This window comes from Mesoplodon bidens (assembly GCF_964165515.1).
Source record: "Mesoplodon bidens genome assembly, chromosome: 1".
NCBI classification, from domain to species: Eukaryota; Metazoa; Chordata; class Mammalia; order Artiodactyla; family Ziphiidae; genus Mesoplodon; species Mesoplodon bidens.
Genome location: NC_138176.1, coordinates 119,878,437 through 119,901,988, shown reverse-complemented (window position 1 = coordinate 119,901,988; position 23,552 = coordinate 119,878,437). Strand labels below are relative to the sequence as shown.

At 43.8% G+C, this 23,552-nt stretch overlaps 1 protein-coding gene across 2 annotated transcripts in view; it reads left to right on the top strand.

Moving 5' to 3' along the window:
• The window catches only part of CCDC6 (coiled-coil domain containing 6), a 118,815-nt gene that overhangs the window by 71,276 nt on the left and 23,987 nt on the right, over positions 1-23,552 (top strand). For both annotated transcript variants that reach the window (XM_081241281.1, XM_081241280.1), the window contains exons 4-7: positions 13,017-13,120; positions 15,059-15,219; positions 19,870-20,026; positions 22,870-22,970. In XM_081241281.1, the coding sequence (XP_081097407.1) occupies positions 13,017-13,120; positions 15,059-15,219; positions 19,870-20,026; positions 22,870-22,970 (523 nt within the window). The remainder of the gene's footprint in view (positions 1-13,016; positions 13,121-15,058; positions 15,220-19,869; positions 20,027-22,869; positions 22,971-23,552) is intronic.

Here is a 23,552-nt window from a genome sequence, read left to right as displayed (position 1 = left end):
CTTTTGGTTATTATGAGTAATGCTGCTGTGAACATTCATGTACGATTTTTTGCGTGGACATGTGTTTGAATTTTTCTTGGAAATTAGAATGGAATTGCAGGGTCACATGCCAACTCTGTTTATCTTTTGGAGGAAATGCCAGACAGTTTTCAAAGTGGCTGCACCATGTTATTGCAGCCATCCTGGTGGATGTGAAGTGGCATCACATTGTGGTTTTGTATTTCCCTGAGGCTAAAGATGTCGAGTATATTTTCAGGTGCTTCTTGGCCATTTGTATATCTTCTTTGGAGAAATGTCTATTCAAGGTCTTTTTATTATGGAATTATAAGAGTTCCTTATATATTCTTATACATATAATATATGTATTTTATAAGATACAAGTCCCTTATGAGATACATCATTGCAAATATTTTCTCATTTTCTGTGGGTGTTCTTTGCACTTTCTTGAGCGTGTCCTTTGAAGCATAGAGGTTTTTTAATTCTGGTGAAGTCCAATTATTAAATTTTTTCTTTGGTTGCTGTGTTTTGGTATCATATCTTAGAGTGCAAAGTCACGAAGATTTACCCCTGTTGTCTTTTTTGGGTGCTTACATTTAGGTCTTTGATTCCTTTTGAGTTAATTTTTATATGTGGTGTAAAATAGGGTCCAAATTCATTCTTTTGCATGTGACTATCTAGTTGTCTCAACCAGTTCATTTCTGAGCCTCAGTTTCCTTATCTGTAAAATGGCAATAATAGCAAACCTGTGTCAGGTACAATGAATGAGAGAGAGTGTAAGGTGATTTGCATAATGCCTGCTACATAAGCACTCAACATAAGGTAGCTGCTGCTGTTAATTTTTAAATAAGCATATATATGTATGTGTGTAACTGAATCACTTTGCTGTACACTTGAAACAAACACATCTTTAATTAACTATACTTCAATTCAAAATAAAAAGAAACTAAAAAAAAAATCTTCTATATTTTGAACCTAATGGGTTGAACCTGCAGAAGGGGTATTGGAAGGCCTCTGCCAGGGATTCGTGTTGGCCATAACATGTTTGTTTTGAAGGTGTAGCTTAGGTTGTAACAGTTTTTAAGAGGGCACCTGGGGACTTCCCTGGTGGCGCAGTGGTTAAGAATCCGCCTGCCAATGCGGGGGATGCGGGTTCGAACCCTGGTCCGGGAAGATCCCACGTGCTGTGGAGCAACTAAGCCCATGAGCCACAAGTACTGAGCCCGTGTGCCACAACTACTGAAGCCTGCGTGCCTAGAGCCCGTGCTCCACGACAAGAGAAGCCACCACAATGAGAAGCCCGCACACTGCTACGAAGAGTAGCCCCCGCTCACTGCAACTAGAGAAAGCCCGCACACAGCAATGAAGACCCAATGCAGCCAAAAATAAATGAATGAATTAATTAATTAAAAAAGAAAAGAAAGAAAGAAAAGGAAGGCACCTACCTTTTCTCTGTAAAGCAGAACTTATCTGGGTTTGGGACTAAGTCTTAGACTCCTTGCAAGTTGGGCTCCAGTTAACTCACGTGCTGGAGGCCTAATTTTAAGTTAATCTCACCAAAAGTCAGGCCTTCGGCATGGACCCTCGAATTAGTCAGATAGCATTTGTTCTTCTCTTAGAATCTGAGATCTTTTCATTCTTTAAGAAGGGAATGTTACTAGCTTGATCATCAAGGGCTCTGGGCTATCAATGGTTCTGTCGGTGTTTTGCAGGATAAGAATTCATAGAATTGTAGAGCTGGAAGGCCACATTGCGGGGGAAGACTACCTCTGTCATTACTTTGTCCCCAGCCCCTCATGGGGATGTGAGAAAGTGGGGAAATCACGAGGAAATCCAGGGGCAGGGGCATCAGATCTGCCCAGGCTTTGGAACCACAGCTACCTGCACCTGTTTCCTCTTCCTCCAGAACTTGCTGCCTAGGAAGCAGGCTTGGGAGGAAAATGGACCAGCTTGGCCTGTAGGTGGCCCAGCCTGCTCATACCTGCTCACACTTTTTCAGAGAAGGAAACCCAGAGGGAGATCAAGAGGCTTTCTTCCAAGTCACACAACTTAGCATTCTGAATGTTTAACTCCAAAAGATACTTTATAAGCAGATATAAAAAAGCATGTTCAGAAAAATGTAACATTAGGAGGTCTTTGCAGCACTAATAATTAGTATTAGTCTAATAAACTGGATTACTTTAGTCAATATGACTTTAGTACTCTGAAAGCCTCTTTTTTTTTTTTTTTTTTTTTTTTTTTGCGGTACGTGGGCCTCTCACCGCTGCAGCCTCTCCCGTGGAGCGCAGGCTCCGGACGCGCAGGCTCAGCAGCCATGGCTCACGGGCCCAGCCGCTCCGCAGCATGTGGGATCTTCCCGGACCGGGGCATGAACCCGTGTCCCCTGCATCCGCAGGCGGACTCTCAACCACTGCACCAGCAGGGAAGCCCTCTTAAGGGCTCTTTTAAACACACACTGGTGGGCACTGCCTATTCCAACATGTGGTCACTGTCACATTTAGGTGATAAGAACATTTTGAACTTAAAATATTCTCTAAGTGTCAAGAGCTCTTCATCAGAATGTGTTCTGTCAACTAGGAAGGATTTTCCTTCTCCGGAGGATAACTAGCATGAAAGGGCACAAATTAGCTTATTTATTAAGTGAAGTTCAGCTCAGCAGATGTGAGGACCTTCTGTGCACTTTGCACAGAAAATTATAGGAAAGAAGAAAACAGCAGCCATAAACAGGTGTTTTTGACACTTAACTATTATTAGCTAGTACAGTAGAAAAATCTGGAATAAATTAGTTGGAGAATTAGTCATGTAATTCAGCTGACACTTAATGATGAACAGGGATGCCTGTCATGTACTAGACCTCTTACTCTTTTCTTCTGTGGTTGGCCCAGTAAAGTTTTCTCAGTTATTTCTAGAATCTGGGGTGTATTTTCTTATCAGAGATGTCCTTTCTTCCCAACCATTTCTAAAGGCTAACTTTAAGATTGGAATGGTCATTTTATTTATTAGCATCTACGTGTAATTACAGTATCTTAGCCCCTGTAGTTTTGGGACGCTCTTGGGTTCATATCTCCCTTTCACCTGAACAAGCTGTGTGACTTCAGGCCAGCAATTTGATCTCTTCTGTGAACAGACTTACTCTCTTAACTTGTAGGTTTGTTGGGGGGATAAATCTTCCATTCTGCCTCTCCTCACGCTCCATCCCTATTGAAGTTCTTTCATTTCTCTTGTCGGGGAAGGAGAAATTATCCTCTTCCCTTCTAGGTTTTTCTGGCTGGTTGAAGAATGATATTGACATGAGACAGAGAAAATCAACAGAAGTTTAATGACATGTATAGGTGGGAGAGAAAATTCGCCAAAATTGTTGAAACCCTCCCTTTAATACTGTCTTCAGCACTAAAGACAAAAGAGGATGTTGTGGGCAGAGCTTTGGAACTTCAGAGGAGGGGAGGAAGGCAATTGACAAGCAGAGGGAAAAGCAAACGTTGGGCAAACAAATGTTTGCTAGGCAGAGACAGTGGGACACAGAGAGGAATTTTAACAAACAGGCTTTGCTGGATTCCTCCCACTCTACACACCTAGGTCATGCTACGGTTATCGTGGTGATAGCTCCCTTTCTGGAACAGGTCCTCTACCTACGTTCTTTTAGGCAGTTAGGGGGAAGGTCAAAGGTTCCTCCTGATTCTTTGGGGGCTTAAAAAGAATCAGCCTAAATCATTTATTTGTTTATTTAAAAATTGAAGTGTAGTTGATTTACAATGTTGTCTTAATTACTTCTGTGCAGCAAAAGTGATTCAGTTGTACATATATATACACTCTTTTTCATATTCTTTTCCGTTATAGTTTGTCACAGGATATTGAATACAGTTCCCTGTGCTATGCAGTAGGACCTGGTTGTTTATCCGTTCTCTATATACCAGTTTGCATCTGCTCATCCCAGACTCCCAGCCCATCCCTCTCCACCCCTCCCCCACCTTGGCAACCCCCAGTCTGTTCTCTATGTCACAATCAGCCTAAATTAATCCTTGTGCCAAATAGACCTATTTTGGGGTGGCAAGTTTTGTTCCCCTGCTCAGAATTGTTCCCATGTGGATTGCACAGCAGTAAATAAGTTTACATGGTAACCCAGTACACTGATGTTTTTGTAACTGTATTTATGACTGGGACAAGTTCTGTGAAACACTTGCTTATGTGCTTTGCACTGATTTTCTGTCCAATCCTATTTCGTTTTTTAGCAAAATGTAGGTGACAACTGACTTGAACTAATTTCCTAATCCAATAGTGGGTCACAACCTGCAGTTTAAAAATCATGCTCTGATGTGCCCAGTGCTTTCCTGCCCCCACGTTTCCATGGATCTGTGTCCTCTGCCTGTCCCATGTTCTCCCTTCCCTGCCCCATCCCTATTTAACTGTTAACCCAGTTTGCTCCTCTAGTCACTGTGCTCCAAAGTGTTTCCATAACGTTCAGTCCTTTTCCTGTACCACTTGGTACACAAACAGCAATTAACAATTAAATCATTTCTTTTCTGTGAGCTCCTCATAAGGTAAAGGAGGGAAGGTACAATGTTAACCTCACCCCTGTGTCCCTGGTGACTCACATATAGTAAGCGCTCCAAAAATTGTATGTGCTGCCATTAATAATCAAAGTTTTCATCTAATTTCTGTGGTACTTTGCCCTCCCCATTTTCCAGGAAAATGAGCATACATATTATTTGAGCCTCAAACGTCTCACCACCTTCCTTGATCTGGTTATCCATCTCTTTAATCCATGGATCTGTGTGACTGTCTTTTTTGTCCACGCTGCACTTCTGTGGCACATATTCTGCGTTGATTCAACACACCTTTATTAACACGCCTGCTGTCTGCCCCAAAGTCTACTAAGAAAGATGATGTCAGATCCCTGGCCTCGTGGAGCCTGGTCCAGGGAGGCCAGTGGACCTGTGGACGGTGATGAGGGATGCTCTGTGCCGTGCTGTGCTTAGGGGAACAGCATTACTACTGCAGCAGGATTCCGCCCTCCCGCATAACCAACTGAGAAGGACCTGAAGCTCCTTGGCACTTGGTTTAATTGTTTGTTAATTAACACACATGGGCTGGATAAATCTAAATCGAGCCTGCTGCAGGGAAGCAGGGATGTTAGAGGAGACAGAAATGGGAGAGAAGATAATGCAGTAAAATGTAGATTCAGGTTGCATGGAGTAGACATGCTGAGAACACAGAAGAGAGCTCCTGCAGAAGACGTGAAGTGGAATCCCTCTTCTTTGTTACTGGGAAGGGGAACAGTAGGGGTTTTGGCAGTCTGCATGTGCGGTGTCTTTGAGGACATAAGCCAGTCTTTTTTTTTTTTTTTACGGTATGCGGGCCTCTCACTGCTGTGGCCTCTCCCGTTGCGGAGCACAGGCTCCGGATACGCAGGCCCAGCGGCCATGGCTCACGGGCCCAGCCGCTCCGTGGCATGTGGGATCTTCCCGGATGGGGGCACGAACCCGCCTCCCCTGCATCGGCAGGCGGACTCTCAACCACTGCGCCACCAGGGAAGCCCATAAGCTAGTCTTTACAGTGAGTGTCTTGCAGAAGGCAGCCACGTGGTTGTACTAGGACTCATGCAGGCCTCGGTGCTGACACCTGCCCAGCGGTTACCTTCAGCCACTAGCCAACATCAGGTGACTCCAGAGACTTGACAAGACCGCAGCTTCCAGGGGCGTTGCAGGGGTGACACCCACTTCTCCCAGTGTCCCTCACCATCTACAACTGTAGCAAAGCACAGGGGCTGGGATTTAGAATGAATTTCAATCCTTGGCACAAAATTTTCTTTTTTTGTTCAATTTCTAAAAATGAAATAAGGAAACCATTAGCGTATTTTAAGTTCTATAAAGAAGAAAGGAACTTTTTAGGTTTCCAGCTCTTAGAACAATGGTTCTAAGTTAAGGAAACACGGTGGCCTTTCTGCCTCTTTTGTTTAGAAAGTAATATAAGCCAACTGACGTCACAATCAGTCCACATACAATTCTGATGCTACTTATTTATAGTAAATACAATGTCTAACTCTAGTGAGTTACACAGATCATCTGTGTGACCTTGTGACTTGGCAGTGAATTGAGTGCCTAGTGGCTCATGTTCAGGTTTGCATCCTTGATGGATTTTTCAGTTGGAATAGGTATTTCCTTCAGTCCACGGGTAGTGTGGCCTTACTGGGTTTTATTAGAACTCCATTCATGCCAGCGGCTGCCCTTGCAGATTCTGGCAGTGGAGGGCTCTTGTGGCAGTAGCTCTGGGGACCACCTGCTGGTTCCAAAGAGCAACCATGTTCCTTGAGGGTTCATTTGCATTAAGGAGCTGAAATTTAGTGACGCCTGTGCATCCTTTGAAGTTTGATTTCAAATACTAATCTCAAATTATGGAAGTCTTGAAAACTTTTCTAATCAAGCATTTGCATTGTAAAAGTAATCCATTGCTGTTTCAAGAAAATGTGGAAAATGTAAACATAGAAGTACAAACATGAAAAAAATGACCTAGACTACAATCCTCCCCAAACAACTGCTATTGATATTTTTTTCTTGATATGATAGTGTATTTGCAACAGGCACTATGGTATGTGTTCTTTCCCCAGGATTTCTCCACTGTGCTCTTGATGTAGCAAAAGAGTTTACACCCCAGACTCTGAAACCTGCTTTCCACTGATGGTAATTATTTGGTAAAAGAGGCCCCAGGAATTATGAACCCATTATGCACATTTGTATAATACTGTGCTGATGTCAAAGTGATAAAAACTTAAGCTCAGAAACCATATAAATCTGACTAATTATATATGTATCTATTTCATAAAAGACCTTCATTTTCAGTATCATTGAACAAAAGCAAAATTTATTGAGCTGGTAAACTATGAAAGTGTTATTTTCACATATTAAGTACTAATGGGGTATTAAGATTATCCTGAAGTTCTGTCCATTTCAAAGAACAAATCTAATTTTTATAGGAACACAGTGTTTGAGAAGAAAAAAGTTATAAGCTGTGGTAAAGAAGGTTAACTCTTGGCTATCTGGAAAATTCTGTCTTCCAGATAGCTAAGCCTTCACTATCATTTCTCCTCTGAGAGTTGATTGGTTCACTCTGTATTTTAGATAGGTGAATTAATATCCTAAATTAATGGATGTACTATTAGGAAATTGTTAATTTTTAAGATTAGATGTCTTTAAATTTTTTTGTTATAAAAATAGTAAATGTTCATTAAAAAATTGGGTGGGAGCTGGAAAAGGTCGGAAGATAAATGACCACCAACATTACTTTCACCCAAGGGCCGACCCTATTTATCTTGCTATATAGTTCTTCATGATTTTTTTTTGCATCTTTTTCTGTTCTCTGTCAGTATATATATATATATATATATATATATATATATATATATATATATATATATTTCATTTTTTGGCCATGCCGCGTGGCTTGTGGGATCTTAGTTCCCAGAGCAGGGATGGAACCTGGGCCCTCAGCAGTGAAAGTGTGGAGTCCTAACCACTGAACCACCAGGGAATTCCTTCTATCAGTATATTTCTTTTTCTTTTTAAAAAATATTTATGGGCTTCCCTGGTGGCACAGTGGTTGAGAGTCCACCTGCCGATGCAGGGGACACGGTTTTCGTGCCCCGGTCCGGGAAGATCCCACATGCTGTGGAGCGTCTGGGCCCATGAGCCATGGCCGCTGAGCCTGCGTATCCGGAGCCTCTGCTCCACCACGGGAGAGGCCACAACAGTGAGAGGCCCGCATACCGCAAAAAAAAAAAAAAAAAATTATTTATTTGGTTGCGCCAGGTCTTAGTTGCAGCAGGGAGGCTCCTTAGTTGTAGCTCACAGTCTTCTTAGTTGCAGCAGGCTGGCTCCTTAGTTGTGGCATGCGAACTCTTAGTTGCGGCATGCATGTGGGATCTAGTTCCCTGACCAGGGCTTGAACCCGGGCCCCTGCACTGGGAGCTCAGAATCTTATCTGCTGTGCCACCAGGGAAGTCCCCCTGTCAGTATATTTCTGATGCACATAGATAAATTTCTTTTCAACTGTAATTTTTGACCACCTAGACTTGAAAGTGATCATCCTTTCTCTCACTCCTTACTGATGAACTTCCATTGGCTCTTTCTGGGCTCAACATTACACAAGCCAGTGGTGATGAACTAGAACTTGTTTTTAATTCTGAAACCATATGCAGCTTGATTGATCAAATAGGTACCTTGAGAGCTCTGTAGTCTATGAGCACCTGTCTCATCTATAACACAAATTGGCTGCTCGATTTCTTAAAGATATATATATGTTTTCCAGAAGGCAAAGGTCAGATGTCTTCCAGCCTAGGAAAACTGCCAGGGTTAAGTAAAATTCCGCTGATTGCCACACCAACAGAGGCAGTGTTTAAGTTTTACTTCACTTGTCTCTGTTGCTTTAATTTGTGAGGGACCTTTGCCACAGAGCAAGGGCCATTGTGCATTTCACATCATTTGCATGTGGTATGTTTTAATAGCCCCTTCATGAATCCTATTAGTCACTTCTTTCCTATTTATAAGTAAAACTATGATTAACTCAGATGTATTGGCAAAGTGGTATGGAATGAGGTAATATCTTTTACTGTCTCTACTCTTGCAGTATAAACAAAACTGTCTTAGCCCATTTGGGCTGTTATAACAACACAGACTGGCTTATAAACAACAGAAATTTATTTCTCACAGTTCTGGAAGCTGGAGGTCGAGGATCAGGGTGCTAGCTTGATGGAGTTCTGCAGACTGCTGACTGTGTGTGTCCTCAGTTGGTAGAGAGCAGAGAGTAGCAAGCTGCAAGGTCGCTCACGACTAGAAAGGGCACTAATCCCATCATGGGAGTCCCACCCTCATGACCTCAGCTAAACCTAATTACCTCCCAAAGGCCTCACCTCCGAATACCATCACACTGGGGATTTAGGCTTCAGCATGTGAATTTTGGACACAGTCAGTCCACTGCAGAAACTGCGTTCATTTTTCTGACTTTGATTTAGTCATGTTTTGAATATTGTATGTTTTATTTTCCCAGGTGATTCTGATATACCTCCAAGGTCCCCACTTTGAACATCTATGGTATTATGTAATAAATTGATGGGAAATTGGGCTGAACTGTTAATGGCTCTCAGATGCTACCTAACTTGGAGAGTTTGGGGAGATTGTGTTAATTCCCACACCCATTTGTTTTCTTAGGATTTACCCCTATCTCTTTCAAAAAACAAACAGTTAGCCAACTAATAAGAGTTTGGTCAATGTAGGTCTTAGAGTACTCTGCTATTTCTTACATCTGGTATACACCTCTTGTATCACCATCATTCTAAGTACTTTTTGCCGTACGTTGTAACAAACTTTGTGTTCCGTGTATGTGGTAGCCCTCACGTGGATTAGTTGTCATGGGCTGCCTTCCAAAATTCGTTTTTTCAGTCAGATGTTTGGGGTTCAGAATATATTTTCCCATAGAAATGATGATAATATGGCGGTTAGGCTAAAACAAAGTAGCTTGAAAAGGTGCACTAAAGCCTTTCAGAATTCTATCATTGAGCACAGTGGTCATGCTGAAGTTCTCATCAGGCTTTTTTTTTTGCCAAGTATTCCTTTCCACCACCTCTCCCCCCAGCCCAGCATCATGGTTCTCTTTAAATGGGAAAGTGCTATGCTGAGAGAGAAGTGCGATGGTGTTGGGAGCCGTCTCTTGGCTGCCCCCTTTTTCTGCTTTTTTAGTGGTGAGTGTCTGCCCACTGCAAAGACACAGCTAGGGTGGGCTGTGAATTCAGACGAGCCAGCTCTCTTTTTACACTCTAAGTTTATCCATTAAAGAAGTTGTGTATTTATTTGGGGAATATAATAACAACTCTTGGTGCCATGTTAATTAACTTTCAGTGGGAGGAAGGGCTACTGAAGAGGAGTAAAGAGTTTGGCTGGGAGGCCACTGACCTGACTTAATTACAAAGCACCACTGACCTGACTTAATTACAAAGCAGCCTTTCAAATAAATATTCTACGAATCGGCTATATCCGTTGCTGCCACGTGCTCACAGACTATGCAGCCAGAAGGGGCTTGGGTTAGCCTGAGAATTTGATGTCTGGCAATGGAAGAGAGTAGGTGCCTGTTGTGCGAACACTGAATTGCAAAGGCCATTAGCTATTATGAGGAAGGAGATGGGGGAGAGCATTACAGATGGAGACCAGCACAGGAGAGATCATCTGCTCAGGCAAGGAATGCAGCACTGGGCTGCTGTTCCCATTCGAGCAGGAATTTCTGACTTTGCACGCTGTAAATTTAACGTATACCATCAGATGTGAGGGTTGTTTGATCTCAGGGCGATGCAAGCACTGAAAATCTGCTTCTGTCCGAATTGAGAGTACTGGTGTGGACTCTTTAGGCTGTGGGATTAGATGGACAGGAGATGGGAGGGCAGCGCTGATAAAGAACTTCAGGGGGAATTAATCATGATCGTAATTAGTACCATTTCCTCTGACTTCTCTGGTCTTTAGTGTAAGAGCTCCTCAGCGATGCTGAAAAGTTAAGATTGTTTTAGCTGAAAAAACAAGACGGGAAGCCCTGTTCTTTCTAAGGCCAGAGAGAATATGGACTCCCATAGCACTGCCAGCCTGTGTAATGAAACACCCAAATCCAAGCTGCTGCGCTGGGCTTCCTGTGTTGCCTGCTTCATGGAAACAAATTAGTAGAGCAAACTGGTACAGCAAACCCAAGTTGCACCCCCAGGAGGCCTTGGTTCACTGAAGTCGGCAGCAAATTGATAGCTGGTAGCTCTACCAGTAGGTACCAAAAAGAAGCTGAGATTCGTGTTTGTTTTCAACTCCTGTTACTCCTGCTCTCTTATTTGCTTCTGCATACTCTCAGACTCACTAAGCTACCCCTACTCGGCTATTCCCAAGTATTATTGGATAATTTACCCCAAATCCTACTTGCCCCTTAAGATGCTCTGAACTTGCTGGTTGGATGGGACCCAACTCTTTTGGTCACCATGGTGACTGATACCCATTCCTCTCCTGGCAGCATCCATCACTTTTCCTGAGTCACACCATCTCCCAGGCCAGTGGTTTCCTCAGCTCTAAAATGAAAGGGTGGATATAGATGATTTCTCTTGCTGCTTCGGGCTCTAAAAATCTCTTACGGAGCTAGTCCAGACTGAAGACAGCTGCCCTCTTGAGATTGACAGAGAATGATAGAGTGGGTGGCCCTGGAAGGGACCTCGGCCGCCATCAAGGCCAGCATAGATGAGGGCAGGTGAGTACCTACTCAAAGCCGCACGCCAAGTCAGTTATACGTGGGCAGAGAGCTTTGTCTTGACTTGGCTTTTCAGAGTTACTGATTAGCATGGTGCATGGTTACTCTAAAATTAAAAGTCATTGGGCATAAGTTTCTACCAGGCATCTCTACTACGAAACAATGCCTTGCTTGAATTTTTTTCTCACTTACCAACTACCCCCTATCATGTTTTAGTTAAACCTGGGAATAGAGTCCTTAAAGGGTAAATGCCTTGGCATTTTGTTTCTTTAAATAAATGGCTGTGAATTATACTTCAAAGCTTGGCCCAAAATGTGGTCAGAGGATCACCAAGGTTCTTAGGAGTTCTGCGAGGTGTTCCTGGGTTTCTCCTCCTCACGGCGGGTAGGAACTGTTTAATATCTTGAAGAGCATTTGTGCATTAGGTGGCTCCAAGCTTCAGCACTGAATGCTTCCGACTCAGTGTGACTCCTCTGCCTTTTCCCATGCAAAGGAAGTGTACGGAGGCTATGTTTCCAGTTGAGTCTGTGGGATCTTGGCTCATTCACTTGTGGAGTAAGGTCTGTCTGCTTTGGTTGCTTTAAAAGACTACCTTTTGTCCATGGAATTGGTCTCACTTTACTGTATATATAGGGATCTTTGATCAAAGAGAAGCTTGCCTCTAACCTGCTAAGAAGATACGAACTCTGCTACTTCGACGTCTTTACAGCTGTGCAATCAAAAATAATTTGTTGAGCCTGTGATTGAAAAGGTAAATTGCTAGTGGTTGAAGAGACAGCATGGGGCAGTAACACAACCTTTTCCCCCTTTTAAAAAAGATTCCTGTTAAAATTACTTAATATCTCAAGCATATAGGCAAATACAAAGAATGATATCACACATTCCCTCTACCCGGCTCTGTGAAATCTGTTCATTGTGGCACTTTCTACCCCCCTCACTAGCCCTCTTTTTCTTCATCTCTCTCTCACCCTCTACCAGAGTCTATAATTTGTTTCGTTTACTGTCTTGGCCCCCACTACAATGTAAGGCCCCTGAGGGCAGACATTTCTGACTCCTTAGTTCCCTGTTATATCATCCCTATTAACCAGTGTCTGACATTGTTCTCTATATTTGCATATTGCTTTACATTAGTGGATTAAATTAATTGCTTCCGCGTATTGCTTCTTTTTATGAAGTAGAATGCAGTTTGGGGTTCCCTCTGTAACTGCCCCCCCCCGCCGCAAATCAAATTTTCCTTCTTCCCTACCTCACCATAGGTAACCTGTATTGTGAATTCGGCGTTTATCCTTTTTGCATATGCTTTTTATATCTTAGGACATATTTATGTGTACCAATTAACCACTACGTAGAATTGTCTTCAGGTATTTGAGTTATTTATATAAATAGTAATATAACCTTTCTGGTTTAATGTTGAACTACATGCAGGACTGGGGGGGGACAAACCCAGTTAAGTCCTGGGACAACTAGTAAGCAGAACTCCTCAAACCCTCTTTCCATGTGCCTTGAATAAATGCTGAAGCAACTACTGTGATTCACGTACCAGATAGCAATTAAGCTTTAACATCAAAGAATGAACCTGTCTCCATGTTTTCAATTAAAGTTTAAGAACTAGATGCACTTCATGTATCTGTGCCAGAAAATTGGCCATTCCTTTGCAGTTTTCTCCATGAAAAGGGGTCCTAATGGTCCAATCAAAAAAATCTACTTAACAAACGTTAAGTGGTCTACAATTCTCAGCAAAACTGTTTTCCTTCCTTCAGCTGAGACGAGAGAAGATTGACCTTGAAAATACTTTGGAACAAGAACAAGAAGCACTAGTGAATCGTCTCTGGAAAAGGATGGATAAACTTGAAGCTGAAAAGCGGTTTGTGTAGTCTTGCTGTTTGGAGTTCTGTATGTATGTGTGTGTTGGAGGAGTGGGGTAGCTTGCTGGGTGTGACCAAGGAATGACAATGGGACATTTTAATTCCTTGGTTGATGCACATCATTTTAATTTGACAAGTGGAAAAACTGTTCATAGCCTATCCTCCTGTTGGTCACTTCTTTATACTTCTCCCTCACTGACCTGGTAGAATTTCTTTTCATTTGGTATTAAAGCCTGTGAAGAAATTCATTAAGGAGCTATTGTTCACCTCTATTGTTCTAGAGGATGGTTGCAGTTCCAGCGTGTTACCTAATTGAACTGGCTTCCCCGTTCATTTTCTGAAGTGTTAGGATATGTGCTGGGTACTGTGAATTATCACACATTTCTAGAAGGTACTTCATTAGGAAGGCTGGGACTTTGATAGAAAAATGATCATCTGTGTGTTTTAAGACTTTCTATAAAGAAATACTGGTACATATTTAAGGTTAGGGTTCTTGGTGTTAAATGTATGTGCATGGATATGGAATACTCAGCAGCACATACTTCTTGAACCCCTGTGTGCAAGATCCGGTTGGGCCCTTAGATTTAAGTACTGTGTGCTTTGGGGTGGGTGGAGCGGAGCTTGAATAATGGCAGGAGGTTCTGTGGGTGGGATGTGTGTCTGGGTGTAGAAAGGGAGCTCCTTGAAAATATTCATTCATTTACTTCACCACGATCTTCTGTTTGCTAACCAGAGACATTTGCCGTAAGTACTTGGTTTGGGTGAACATCCATAAATTGAGTTCATCTCAAGATTTGCAACATAGAGCCATACCACAGGCTTTAAGAAAACTAACAATCTGAGGTATATCTATAGGGAATTATTCAAGCAGTAGTTGAATCGGCTGTGTTTTGCCTTATTACAGTAGTGCTAATAAATTGAAGCTTGAAAAATTATTTCATATAATAGATGGAGTGACCATTACAGTATTTACCCTACTAGTTTTCTCAACAAGGCTAGGCCTGAAGGTAATTCACAGTTTGCACTTGGGTAAACTCAAAGGTAAAAAGGTGAAAACCAAACTAAACCAGAAACTTCCCAGCAGCTTATAAAAGGGGCAGAGAGGTCTGTTGCCAGTCTGTCTTCCTTTGCAAAAAGCAGTGGGAGGTTTTATATATATAAGTACCAAATTATTGCATCGAACATTATGAAATTGTCACTTTGTAGAATATTTATGTTTTAGGTGCTTCGAAATAATGATAATTGGTAGAGAAGGTGGCACCACCAGTTATTAACCCAGTACATTTTGTTTTTGTTTTTTGAACTCTTTTTACCTTTGCTGTGGCCAGAAGCAAAGGGCCGTCAGTCCAGTTTGCCAAACCTTCAGGATTGGTTTTTCAGGGGGGGAGTTGAGAAGTCAGTCTCTTTACATGATGTCACTCTCCAAGGAGAGTCATAATCTGTAGTTTGTAAGTTTCAACTGAGAGCCTTGAGAGGAAATTCCTCCAGTGTTGCCATTCCCTCCAACCCAGCATGTGGACCATTTAGTCAGCGGATCATTCTGATTGCCCAGTGTATTCGGGCATGATAATCAGAAGCCAGTGCTACAGACTTTTTTTTCAGTGAGGCTTTATTACCAGTGGCCGTTTGAAAGGAGAAAAAGGAAGGTGGCTCCTTCAGCTCTGCCCTTTGACTTGACTGTCAGGTAAGGGCGACCAGAAGTTAATGGAAAATGGGCACAGGAGTCAAACAATTCAATGAATTTTGGTGATTAACATGAGCATGCTGTTAAACCTCCCAGCTAGAATTTGTTGTTTTTGTCTTTTATTTATTTATTTTTCTGATTGCTGAGAACTTATTCATGTATTTTTAAAATAGACGATGGTGAGCATCAAATCAACATTTTGTGTTTTAAAGGCAAACTGTTTTTCATTGTTGGAATTTTCTTTTCAATGAAGAATCCTGCAGGAGAAATTAGACCAGCCGGTGTCCGCTCCCCCATCGCCTCGAGACATCTCCATGGAGATCGACTCTCCAGAAAACATGATGCGACACATCAGGTTTTTAAAGAATGAAGTGGAGAGGCTGAAGAAGCAACTGAGAGCTGCCCAGTTACAGCGTACGTAGCCTTGGTGTCACTGGTCATCTGTCCACAGAATTAATCCACTTACCAAGTATAGAGTTTTACCTATATTTACTATTGAATTTGTATAAATCAAATTCATATTGTGTTTCATCGCTAGTACATATTTATATGTCTGTCATCCTGGAATAAATTATTTAAAAAAAATTACAGTAGGGCAGGGCAAATAGTTTAGAGTACTTCTAGAAAATCACGTAATTTCAGGATGGTCCAGAATCAGAGGTACTATTTCTTTCTTTTTTTTTTTAAATAAATTTTTATTGGAGTATAGTTGATTTACAGTGTTGTGTTAGTTTCTGTGGTACAGCAAAGTGAATCAGTTATTCATATACATATATCCACTCTTTTTTTTGGATTCTTTTCCTGTATATAAGGTCGTTACATAATATTGAGTAGAGTTCCCTGTGCTACACAGTAGGTCCCCATTAGTTATCTATTTTATATCAGAGGTACTATTTCTAACCTTCTTCCTGGTGTTCATCTCTCGGATGGTGCTAACAGAAGCAGTGCGGGAGACCTCAGTGTACTTTGGGGGCATTAGGCAGAGAATAGTGTTTATCTTCTTTACTACCGAAATTTGGCCTCAGCTAACGATTGTTCGTGGTGGTTGAAGAATAAATGCTTTTGAAATTTCTCCTTTTTATTTTTGGAAATCAAAGGAACTAATTTCTGGACACTTGATTACATCACTCTGCATTCACTTGGGTTTCTTCTGTTTTGGTTTTTAGGCCGTTCAACTTATTTGAATAGATAATACAGTGAAAGGTATGCAGGGGAAAAATAAGTCTCCCTTTCACCCCTGATCCCCAGCCGCCCAGTTCTCACAATTAACACATTTTTAATATATTCTTCAGGTGTGTGTGTGTGTGTATAGACTTCTTTTATACAAATAGTAGCACAATGAACATACCCTTTTGCATTTTTCTTTTCACTCACTGTCTTACAGTTTTTTCCCTGCCAATATATACTGAGCTGCCTTACTCCCCCTGCCCCCCCCCTTTTTTAATCTTTTGGCCGCACCGTGCAGCATGTGGGATCCTAGTTCCCCGACCAGGAATTGAACCCACGCCCTGTGCTTTGGAAGCACGGAGTCTTAACCGCTGGACTGCCAGGGGAGTCCACGCCCCCTGTTAAAGGCTCTGTAGTATTTGAGTGTATGGATACACTGTAACTTATTTAACTCATCCCTTACCAACAGACCCCTTTGGGTGGTGATGTTACAACCATAGCGAACATCTCTGTACAAACGTTTGATACCTGTGCACAAACACCTTCAGGGTAAATTCCACGGCATGGATTTGCTGAGTCAGATGAAATGTGCATTTAAAATTTCAGTGCTTCTTACCTTTATGTTTTCTTCTCCAAAGTTGATTTCAAGTTCTAGTCCAGTAATGCATCTGGGATGGGTGCATCAGGGTTCTCCTGGGAGCCTTTAAGAAGTACAGTGTGTTCAAGTTTCCTGTTGCTGCTGTTAACAAATGAGCACAAACTTAGTAATTTAAAACAACACAAAGTTATTATATCACGTTTTTTGGAGGCCTGGGTTCAAAATAGGTCTCCCTGGGCTAAAATCAAAGTGTCAGCAGGGCTGGTTCCTTGTAAAAGACTCTAAGGGAGAATCCGTGTCCTTGCTTGTTCCGCTTCTGGAGGTTGTCTGCATTCTTTGGCTCATGACTCTTTGCGTTGGTACCACTCTCACCTCTGCTTCTTGTCACATCTTTTCCCCCTGACCCTCCTGCCTTCCTTGTGTAAGGACTCTGATTGCATCGGGCCCAGCCAGATAATCCAGGATGAGTTCCCATCTCAAGGTCCTTAATTTAATCACACCTGCAAGTCTCTTTTGCCATGGAAGGCAACCTGGACACGGGCTCCGGGGATTAGGATGCGGACATCTTTGCGAGTCCACTGTGCTGTCTAACCCCATCCAGGGTTCTGGGCTTTTACTCTAGGAGTGGAGCCTGGTCCTCTGTATTTTTTTAAATAGAGGTGATTCTGATATGTACCCCGGCTTGAGAACCATAATGGATGTGTATTCCGTGAAAACAAATCAAGGAGTTCTCAAATGTTTTAGGTTAGGATATTTTTTGAGTTTTTGCTGTGTTGGACAGACATAGGTCTTGTAGCACCTTTCTGAACTCCTTCCACTGCTGTCAGTTTAGATTTTTCTTTCTTGTACATACTTACCTTGTTGTTCCCCAGACAACATTTTTAGAAGAAGTTTGGGAAGAATATCTTATTTCCTCTACTTCCTTCCTACTGTACTGTTTGGTCTCTGGAGAGACTGCGGATGTCAGCAGAGGCTTCTGCAAAGTGCTGTTTGGATCCTGTGAGGACAGGGAAAGCCGTGGCGCTTCGCTGCACACAGTAGCTTTGGGTTGGGTGTAGAGTATGAGTTAATGGCTTTCCTCATCCACCTGCCTCTGCCTCGTTAGGTTGGGTAACCTTGTCCACTTTGAAAGCTCCTGGGGCACTTGGTCCCTCTCCCCCAAGTCCAGCTGTTTCTGAACTTGAACCGCTCTCCCAGTAGCTCTCAACTGACATCAGAGTCCCCTGGGGAGTTTTTGGTAGACCAGTGGAGAGGCTTCATCCTTGGGGATTCTGATTTAAGTGGTTTGGATGGGGTCTGGGCACCCCATCCAATATGGTTAGTATTCTCTAGCCATAAACCTGAAAGGGAATTTAAAAGGTACAGGCCACCTTGGGATCAGGTAGGACTTGTCTCTTGGGAGACTGTCTGTAAGTCACCCTCAGCTGACACTATCTTTGACTAACTGCTGTGAGATGGCTGAAGATGGGGGCAACATAACCTCTGGACCCTGAGTCCTAGGGAGCTCTTTGTGGGAGAAAGAGGAAGACTCCTGAGAATAAATCTATAGTCCTTTGAAGTCAGGTGTGCGGTAGCCAGCAGAGGGCACCCAAGGAATGCCATGGCGTCAGCCATCTGTGCCTGGGTCTCTCACTCCCAGAGGCTGTGGGCCTGGTGCCTTCTCGGTGCCTCCAGCTTCTGGGTTAATTGCCAGACTGCCAGGAGGTCTTTTCAGCCATCACCCCTGGTGACTGATGTTCTTGCCGGTAGCTTGTTGTGGAAGGATTCCCCTGCTGGTTTCCCCAGATGCTAGAGGATTGCCATTTTCTTTGAAAGACAGTGTTTCCTCTTAAGTAATTATTCTCAAAGCCTCATGAATCCTCAGTTCTGTGAAGCTTTCCTATTTATGGAAAAGAAAGGCAACCTCCTCCGACAACTGTCCCTCTAGTCTAGAAACAGTAGATGCTCCAAGAGGCCAATGTAGCAATGCCTGCAGAGCAAATGAAAAATTCCGTCTGCTGACATATTTGGGATGAAATAACTTAAATCATTTATATTAAAAGTGTACTTTGTAAATATTTTCCCAGCATGCCTTCCATTAAAGAGATTTTTGCATCTGGATTAGACAGCAGGGTTTCTGGTTAGATTGAAAACGGCCCAGGGATATAGTGTTTAATAATTTTGGTATTTTCATTTGAATTTCTGAAATAAGGATATTCAAGATACCAAGATAAGTATTCAAGATACTTAGTGACAACACGTTGTGTCTGAGGTAAACCAGGACAGAGGGGAGGGTCATGTTTTCCCTTTACCTGGAGGGACGCTAGAGGGCGCCACAGAGTCCTGCACAGAGTCACTCAGAAGGGCAGGGGTTACAGTAGGTCCAGGCAACTCAGCAGAACGAGATTCCAGAGCCCCAGGAAGGTATCAGTTCCACATTTCAGATTCGCAGGAAGGATGATCTGGCTGGCTTAGCCTGGGTCCAGCGTCGTGCCCTGGGGCTGGTTAGCTCTGGCCGGCGCTGTAGCAGAGACCTTCTCTGCATATGGGGCAGCTCCCAAGGAAGGGGTATTTGTTCATAAGCATGGTGCCATCCCAAGATCCTGGCTGCATGTAGGCCTTTACCTGCTGTTTGACTCCGAAAGACTGTGCCTAAGTCAGGAAACAGTAACACAAACACCAAAAACTAGACTGATTTGAAATACTGATCTAAAGTTGCTTGCTATGTCAGTTTCTAGTTTTATAAAAAGATTTATAACTGTCGCCTAGCACGTTGAGTACACTGGCTCTCCGTGTGCAAACCACTCCCTCCCGCACCTCCCAGTGCACTGGGGGGTGTGCTAACAAGTGTGACCCATGGGTGTGCTCCCATAGGTGACCTACCCCGCTGTGTCTGGAGTTGACAGGCAGCAGAACTGGTGCCTGGAGGGGACCCCGTGGGCTGAGTCTGTTTCCCCAGCTGGACCCCTTTCCCTCTCTGCTCCAGCAGTATAGAGGGAGCTCTGGGAGCTGCTCAGGCCACACGTAGCTCCAGCATTCCTTCCCCCACATAAAGCACTTGAGGAGGCAGGGAAGCAGGATGGAAGATGTCTAAGCTGACAGCACTGCTTTTCGTATGTTTTTCTAAAGTGCACATCGTGGGTCACCCTTGGTGCTTGGGGTAAACTTGAAATCCAGATCTCATCTGTGTGTGGGAGAGTGAGAATGGCTGTCTTTCAGCACTTCTTGGTCTGTGGCACAGGAGCTGGACCACCGTCTTTTTGAAGAGTGGACTCTGACTGCGCGGACCGTGGTTTAATTTGAGAACTCTGGCTTTTCAGATTCCGAGAAAATGGCGCAGTATCTGGAGGAGGAACGTCACATGAGGGAAGAGAATCTGAGGCTGCAGAGGAAGCTGCAGAGGGAGATGGAGAGAAGAGAGGCCCTCTGTCGACAGCTCTCCGAGAGCGAGTCCAGCTTAGAGATGGATGATGAAAGGTGCGTGCATGTCTCACGAGCCTCGGGAAAACGACAGCAGCCGAGGCTCCAGCCCCTCTTCACCTCCTGTAAGATGAGGCAGCAGATGGCAGGAACGTTTATTTATTGTGATGATGAATACCGTGGCCTCAGTGCAGATGCTGAGAATGGGATAAATGAAGAAGTTTGACCTCCTTAAACACAAAAAGACAAAAAAAAAAATGGCCTTTCCCAAATTACTCAGTGGAACAGACATGAAGGCAGGTTTTGTGTCGGGAGGCAGCGTTTGCAGGTGTTGTTGAGTCGTCTCATCCTGGGCCACGTTTCTTTAGAGCACGGGCGCATATCTTAATCCGTGGGTACAGGTGAGCAGGTGGTGCGCGGTACAGCCTGAGGAAGCAAATACATCCAGGGGGCGAAAGAGTCCGCGGGGGGTGGGTGGAAGTTGTTGAAAGCCAGAGGCTTTGGTTTAACACACTTGGTAACTTTTCAACCTTTTTGCAGCTACTTTTCAAAAATAGAACTCACACAGTGCATTTATCTGCTCAGGTCTCGATATCAAGTCCCCTCACTGTCCCTCTGGGAAATGGGCCAGAATAAGAGAGGCATCCTTTGGTTAACTAGAGGACATGGCTCAGTTCTCCTTGCTCACCCAGATTTTCCTTTCCTTCCCCACCTGCCCTCCTCCTCTGTGCTTGGGAGTGAGGTGATCGTTAAGATAAGCAACAGGGGCTTCCCTGGTGGCGCAGTGGTTGAGAGTCCGTCTGCTGATGCAGGGGACACGGGTTCGTGCCCCAGGCCGGGAAGATCCCACATGCTGCGGAGCGGCTGGGCCCGTGAGCCATGGCCGCTGGGCCTGCACGTCTGGAGCCTGTGCTCCGCAGCGGGAGAGGCCACAGCAGTGAGAGGCCCGCGTACCACAAAAAAAAAAAAAAAAAAAGATAAGCAGCATCCACCTGGGCTGGGCAGCCAGTGCCTCAGACCAGGGTCTGCCAACGGCTGTGAGGACTAGTGCTAGCTGTTGATGCCAGAGCATGTTGTTTGAACACATGTGGGCCGTGTTAGCAGGTCAGCACTCTGTTTCTCTTATTGAATAGATCCAGAGGGCTAACAAGGCTTTTGATTAATTTGCTGTGGACAGTATTTGCTGTGGTATTATCGTTTCATGAAAAATAAATTTTTCTATAACGAAGATCTACTTTTTTTTTTTTGGCTGCAGTGCACAGCTTGCAAGGTCTTAGTTCCCCGACCAGGGATGGAACCCAGGCCCTCAGCAGTGAGAGCACAGAGTCCTAACCATTGGACCGCCAGGGAATTCCTGATCTACTTTTATAATTTAAAAAACTTTATAAAAAACAGACTTAGATCTGTTTTTTAAAAAAATACCTTCCTCCTTTGAAAAGAATAAAGAGGATTCTTTCCCAGAAGTTTATATCATAACTCTGAATTTCACTGATCGGCTTCTGACTGTCTCATTCTTTCTGAAACTCATCCTCTGAAAACCATTTCATTGAAAACATAAGCCACAATAGTAGGTAACTTATTAACTACTTTTTTAGCTACCTTAAGACATGGGACAGAGCATGTATGAACACATACAGTACCCTGTGCTTGATTTTGAGTACGACATACTCTGAGGGACAGTTTCTCTGACTGTGGTGACAACACTGAAGCTACTTCAGGCTTTCCAGATAAATTTTTTTTTTTCCAGAATTGGTATTCACTCCAGAAGGTTTGCCTTACCTTTTTAGGTCAGATTATCCCAGGTAGAGTACAGCTGTTGAATAAAGACATCTGCTCTCTCTACTGAGAATGATGATGTCATATTTGGGAGAAAGAAAATAGTCAGACACTTGAGACGTCTACAAGTGTGTTTAATTCCTTAAAGACCAAGAGGTGGTCTTAGCCACCCCACTGGCTGTAGAATACAAGAGGTCCAGCCTGGTGGCACTGTGGTGGGCCGTGCTAAAGAGCGTAGGAAGAATTGGTGGTAGGTAGCTCGTTGAGAGGTGCATGCCAAACTTGGGAGTCTGGTTTTCTTCGAGTTGAATAAACGAGCATAGGAATACCTGTGTTAAAAGTTCCTCACGTGAACTGGTTGCATATCAGGGCTGAGATGTTTCCTGGGATAGAAACGCCCACACATGTGGCCGTTCCCTCCTTTGGCCAGAAAGCCTGGGAAGGATCGCTTATTAGGGAGTCTCTCAAGCAGAAATTCCTCCTCATCCGCTCTCTGTGCTTGTTCACAAAGTGAGGCCTGAGGTGACTTCCGAATCCAGTAATAAGTCAGACCCGGCACGGCGTGACCTGCAGAGGTGCTCAGCCCATGTGTCATTTACTATATTCCACGTTCTGCATTTGAACACGTGACTGTTCGTTAAGCAAGGCCTGCCTTGTAGACAATTGACATCCATTTCACGGGATCACATTATCTCCAATTCGATGATATGCGTCTCAGAGGGCTTGTTTGGTTTTGCCTTTCAAGTAACAGTTTACAGGTAGCCACTAGAACGTGGATTTGTCTAATTCTTGGGACAGTGGTGGTGAATGTCTACATAGCTATAGTGTGATGGAGAGAAGCTTGGTCCTCTCTGTTGCATGACGCAGCTCTGTCACCAGGCCTCCATCCTGAGCGAAAACACCCCGGATTCCCTCACCTGTGCCCCTGGGGAGAGAGCTTTGCCAAGCAGTGGAACAGCATGGCTCCGGGGTCCATATTATACATGTCTCCTCACTACAGCGTTGATTTCTAAACATTCAGGAGTTTGACCTCAAGATGTGAGCCCCAAACATTTTCTCATAGGAGCTCTCTTAGGAACCACTGGAACGCAGGCGGCTCTAACCATCTCCCACACTCCTCTTAGGTATTTTAACGAGATGTCTGCACAAGGATTAAGACCTCGCACTGTGTCCAGCCCGATTCCTTACACACCTTCTCCCAGTTCTAGCCGGCCGATATCACCTGGTGAGTACATGTTCTCAGCTACCTCTGTTTCTGCTGTATTTAACGTTTCCCTGAATACATTCCCTTCTAGCATATGAAAATCTTGTAAACGGAGGGTGGTCATGTGTTGTCCAGAAACACCAGAAACGATCAGTGCTATCACAACTGAGTCTTAGCTTGCAGGGGTTTTTTGTTTTTTTTTTTTTAATTTTTTTTATTTTTTGCGGTATGTGGACCTCTCACTGTTGTGGCCTCTCCCGTTGCGGAGCACAGGCTCCGGACGCGCAGGCTCAACAGCCATGGCTCACGGGCCCAGCCGCTCCGCGGCATGTGGGATCCTCCCAGACCGGGGCACGAACCCGTGTCCCCTGCATCGGCAGGCGGACTCCCAACCACTGCGCCACCAGGGAAGCCCCTTAGCTTGCAGTTTTAAAACAGTGTCAGCTGGTGGTTTTCAGGAACCAAAAAAGTAACTTAACTCTAAAAAACCTTTTTAAAAAGACTTTGACTATGATTTTAAGTGCCGGTGGTTTGACAAAAACCTTGGGCAGATTTCTGAAATGCATCATAGCATATGTTTTATGGGTTCTCATTATGGTCTAC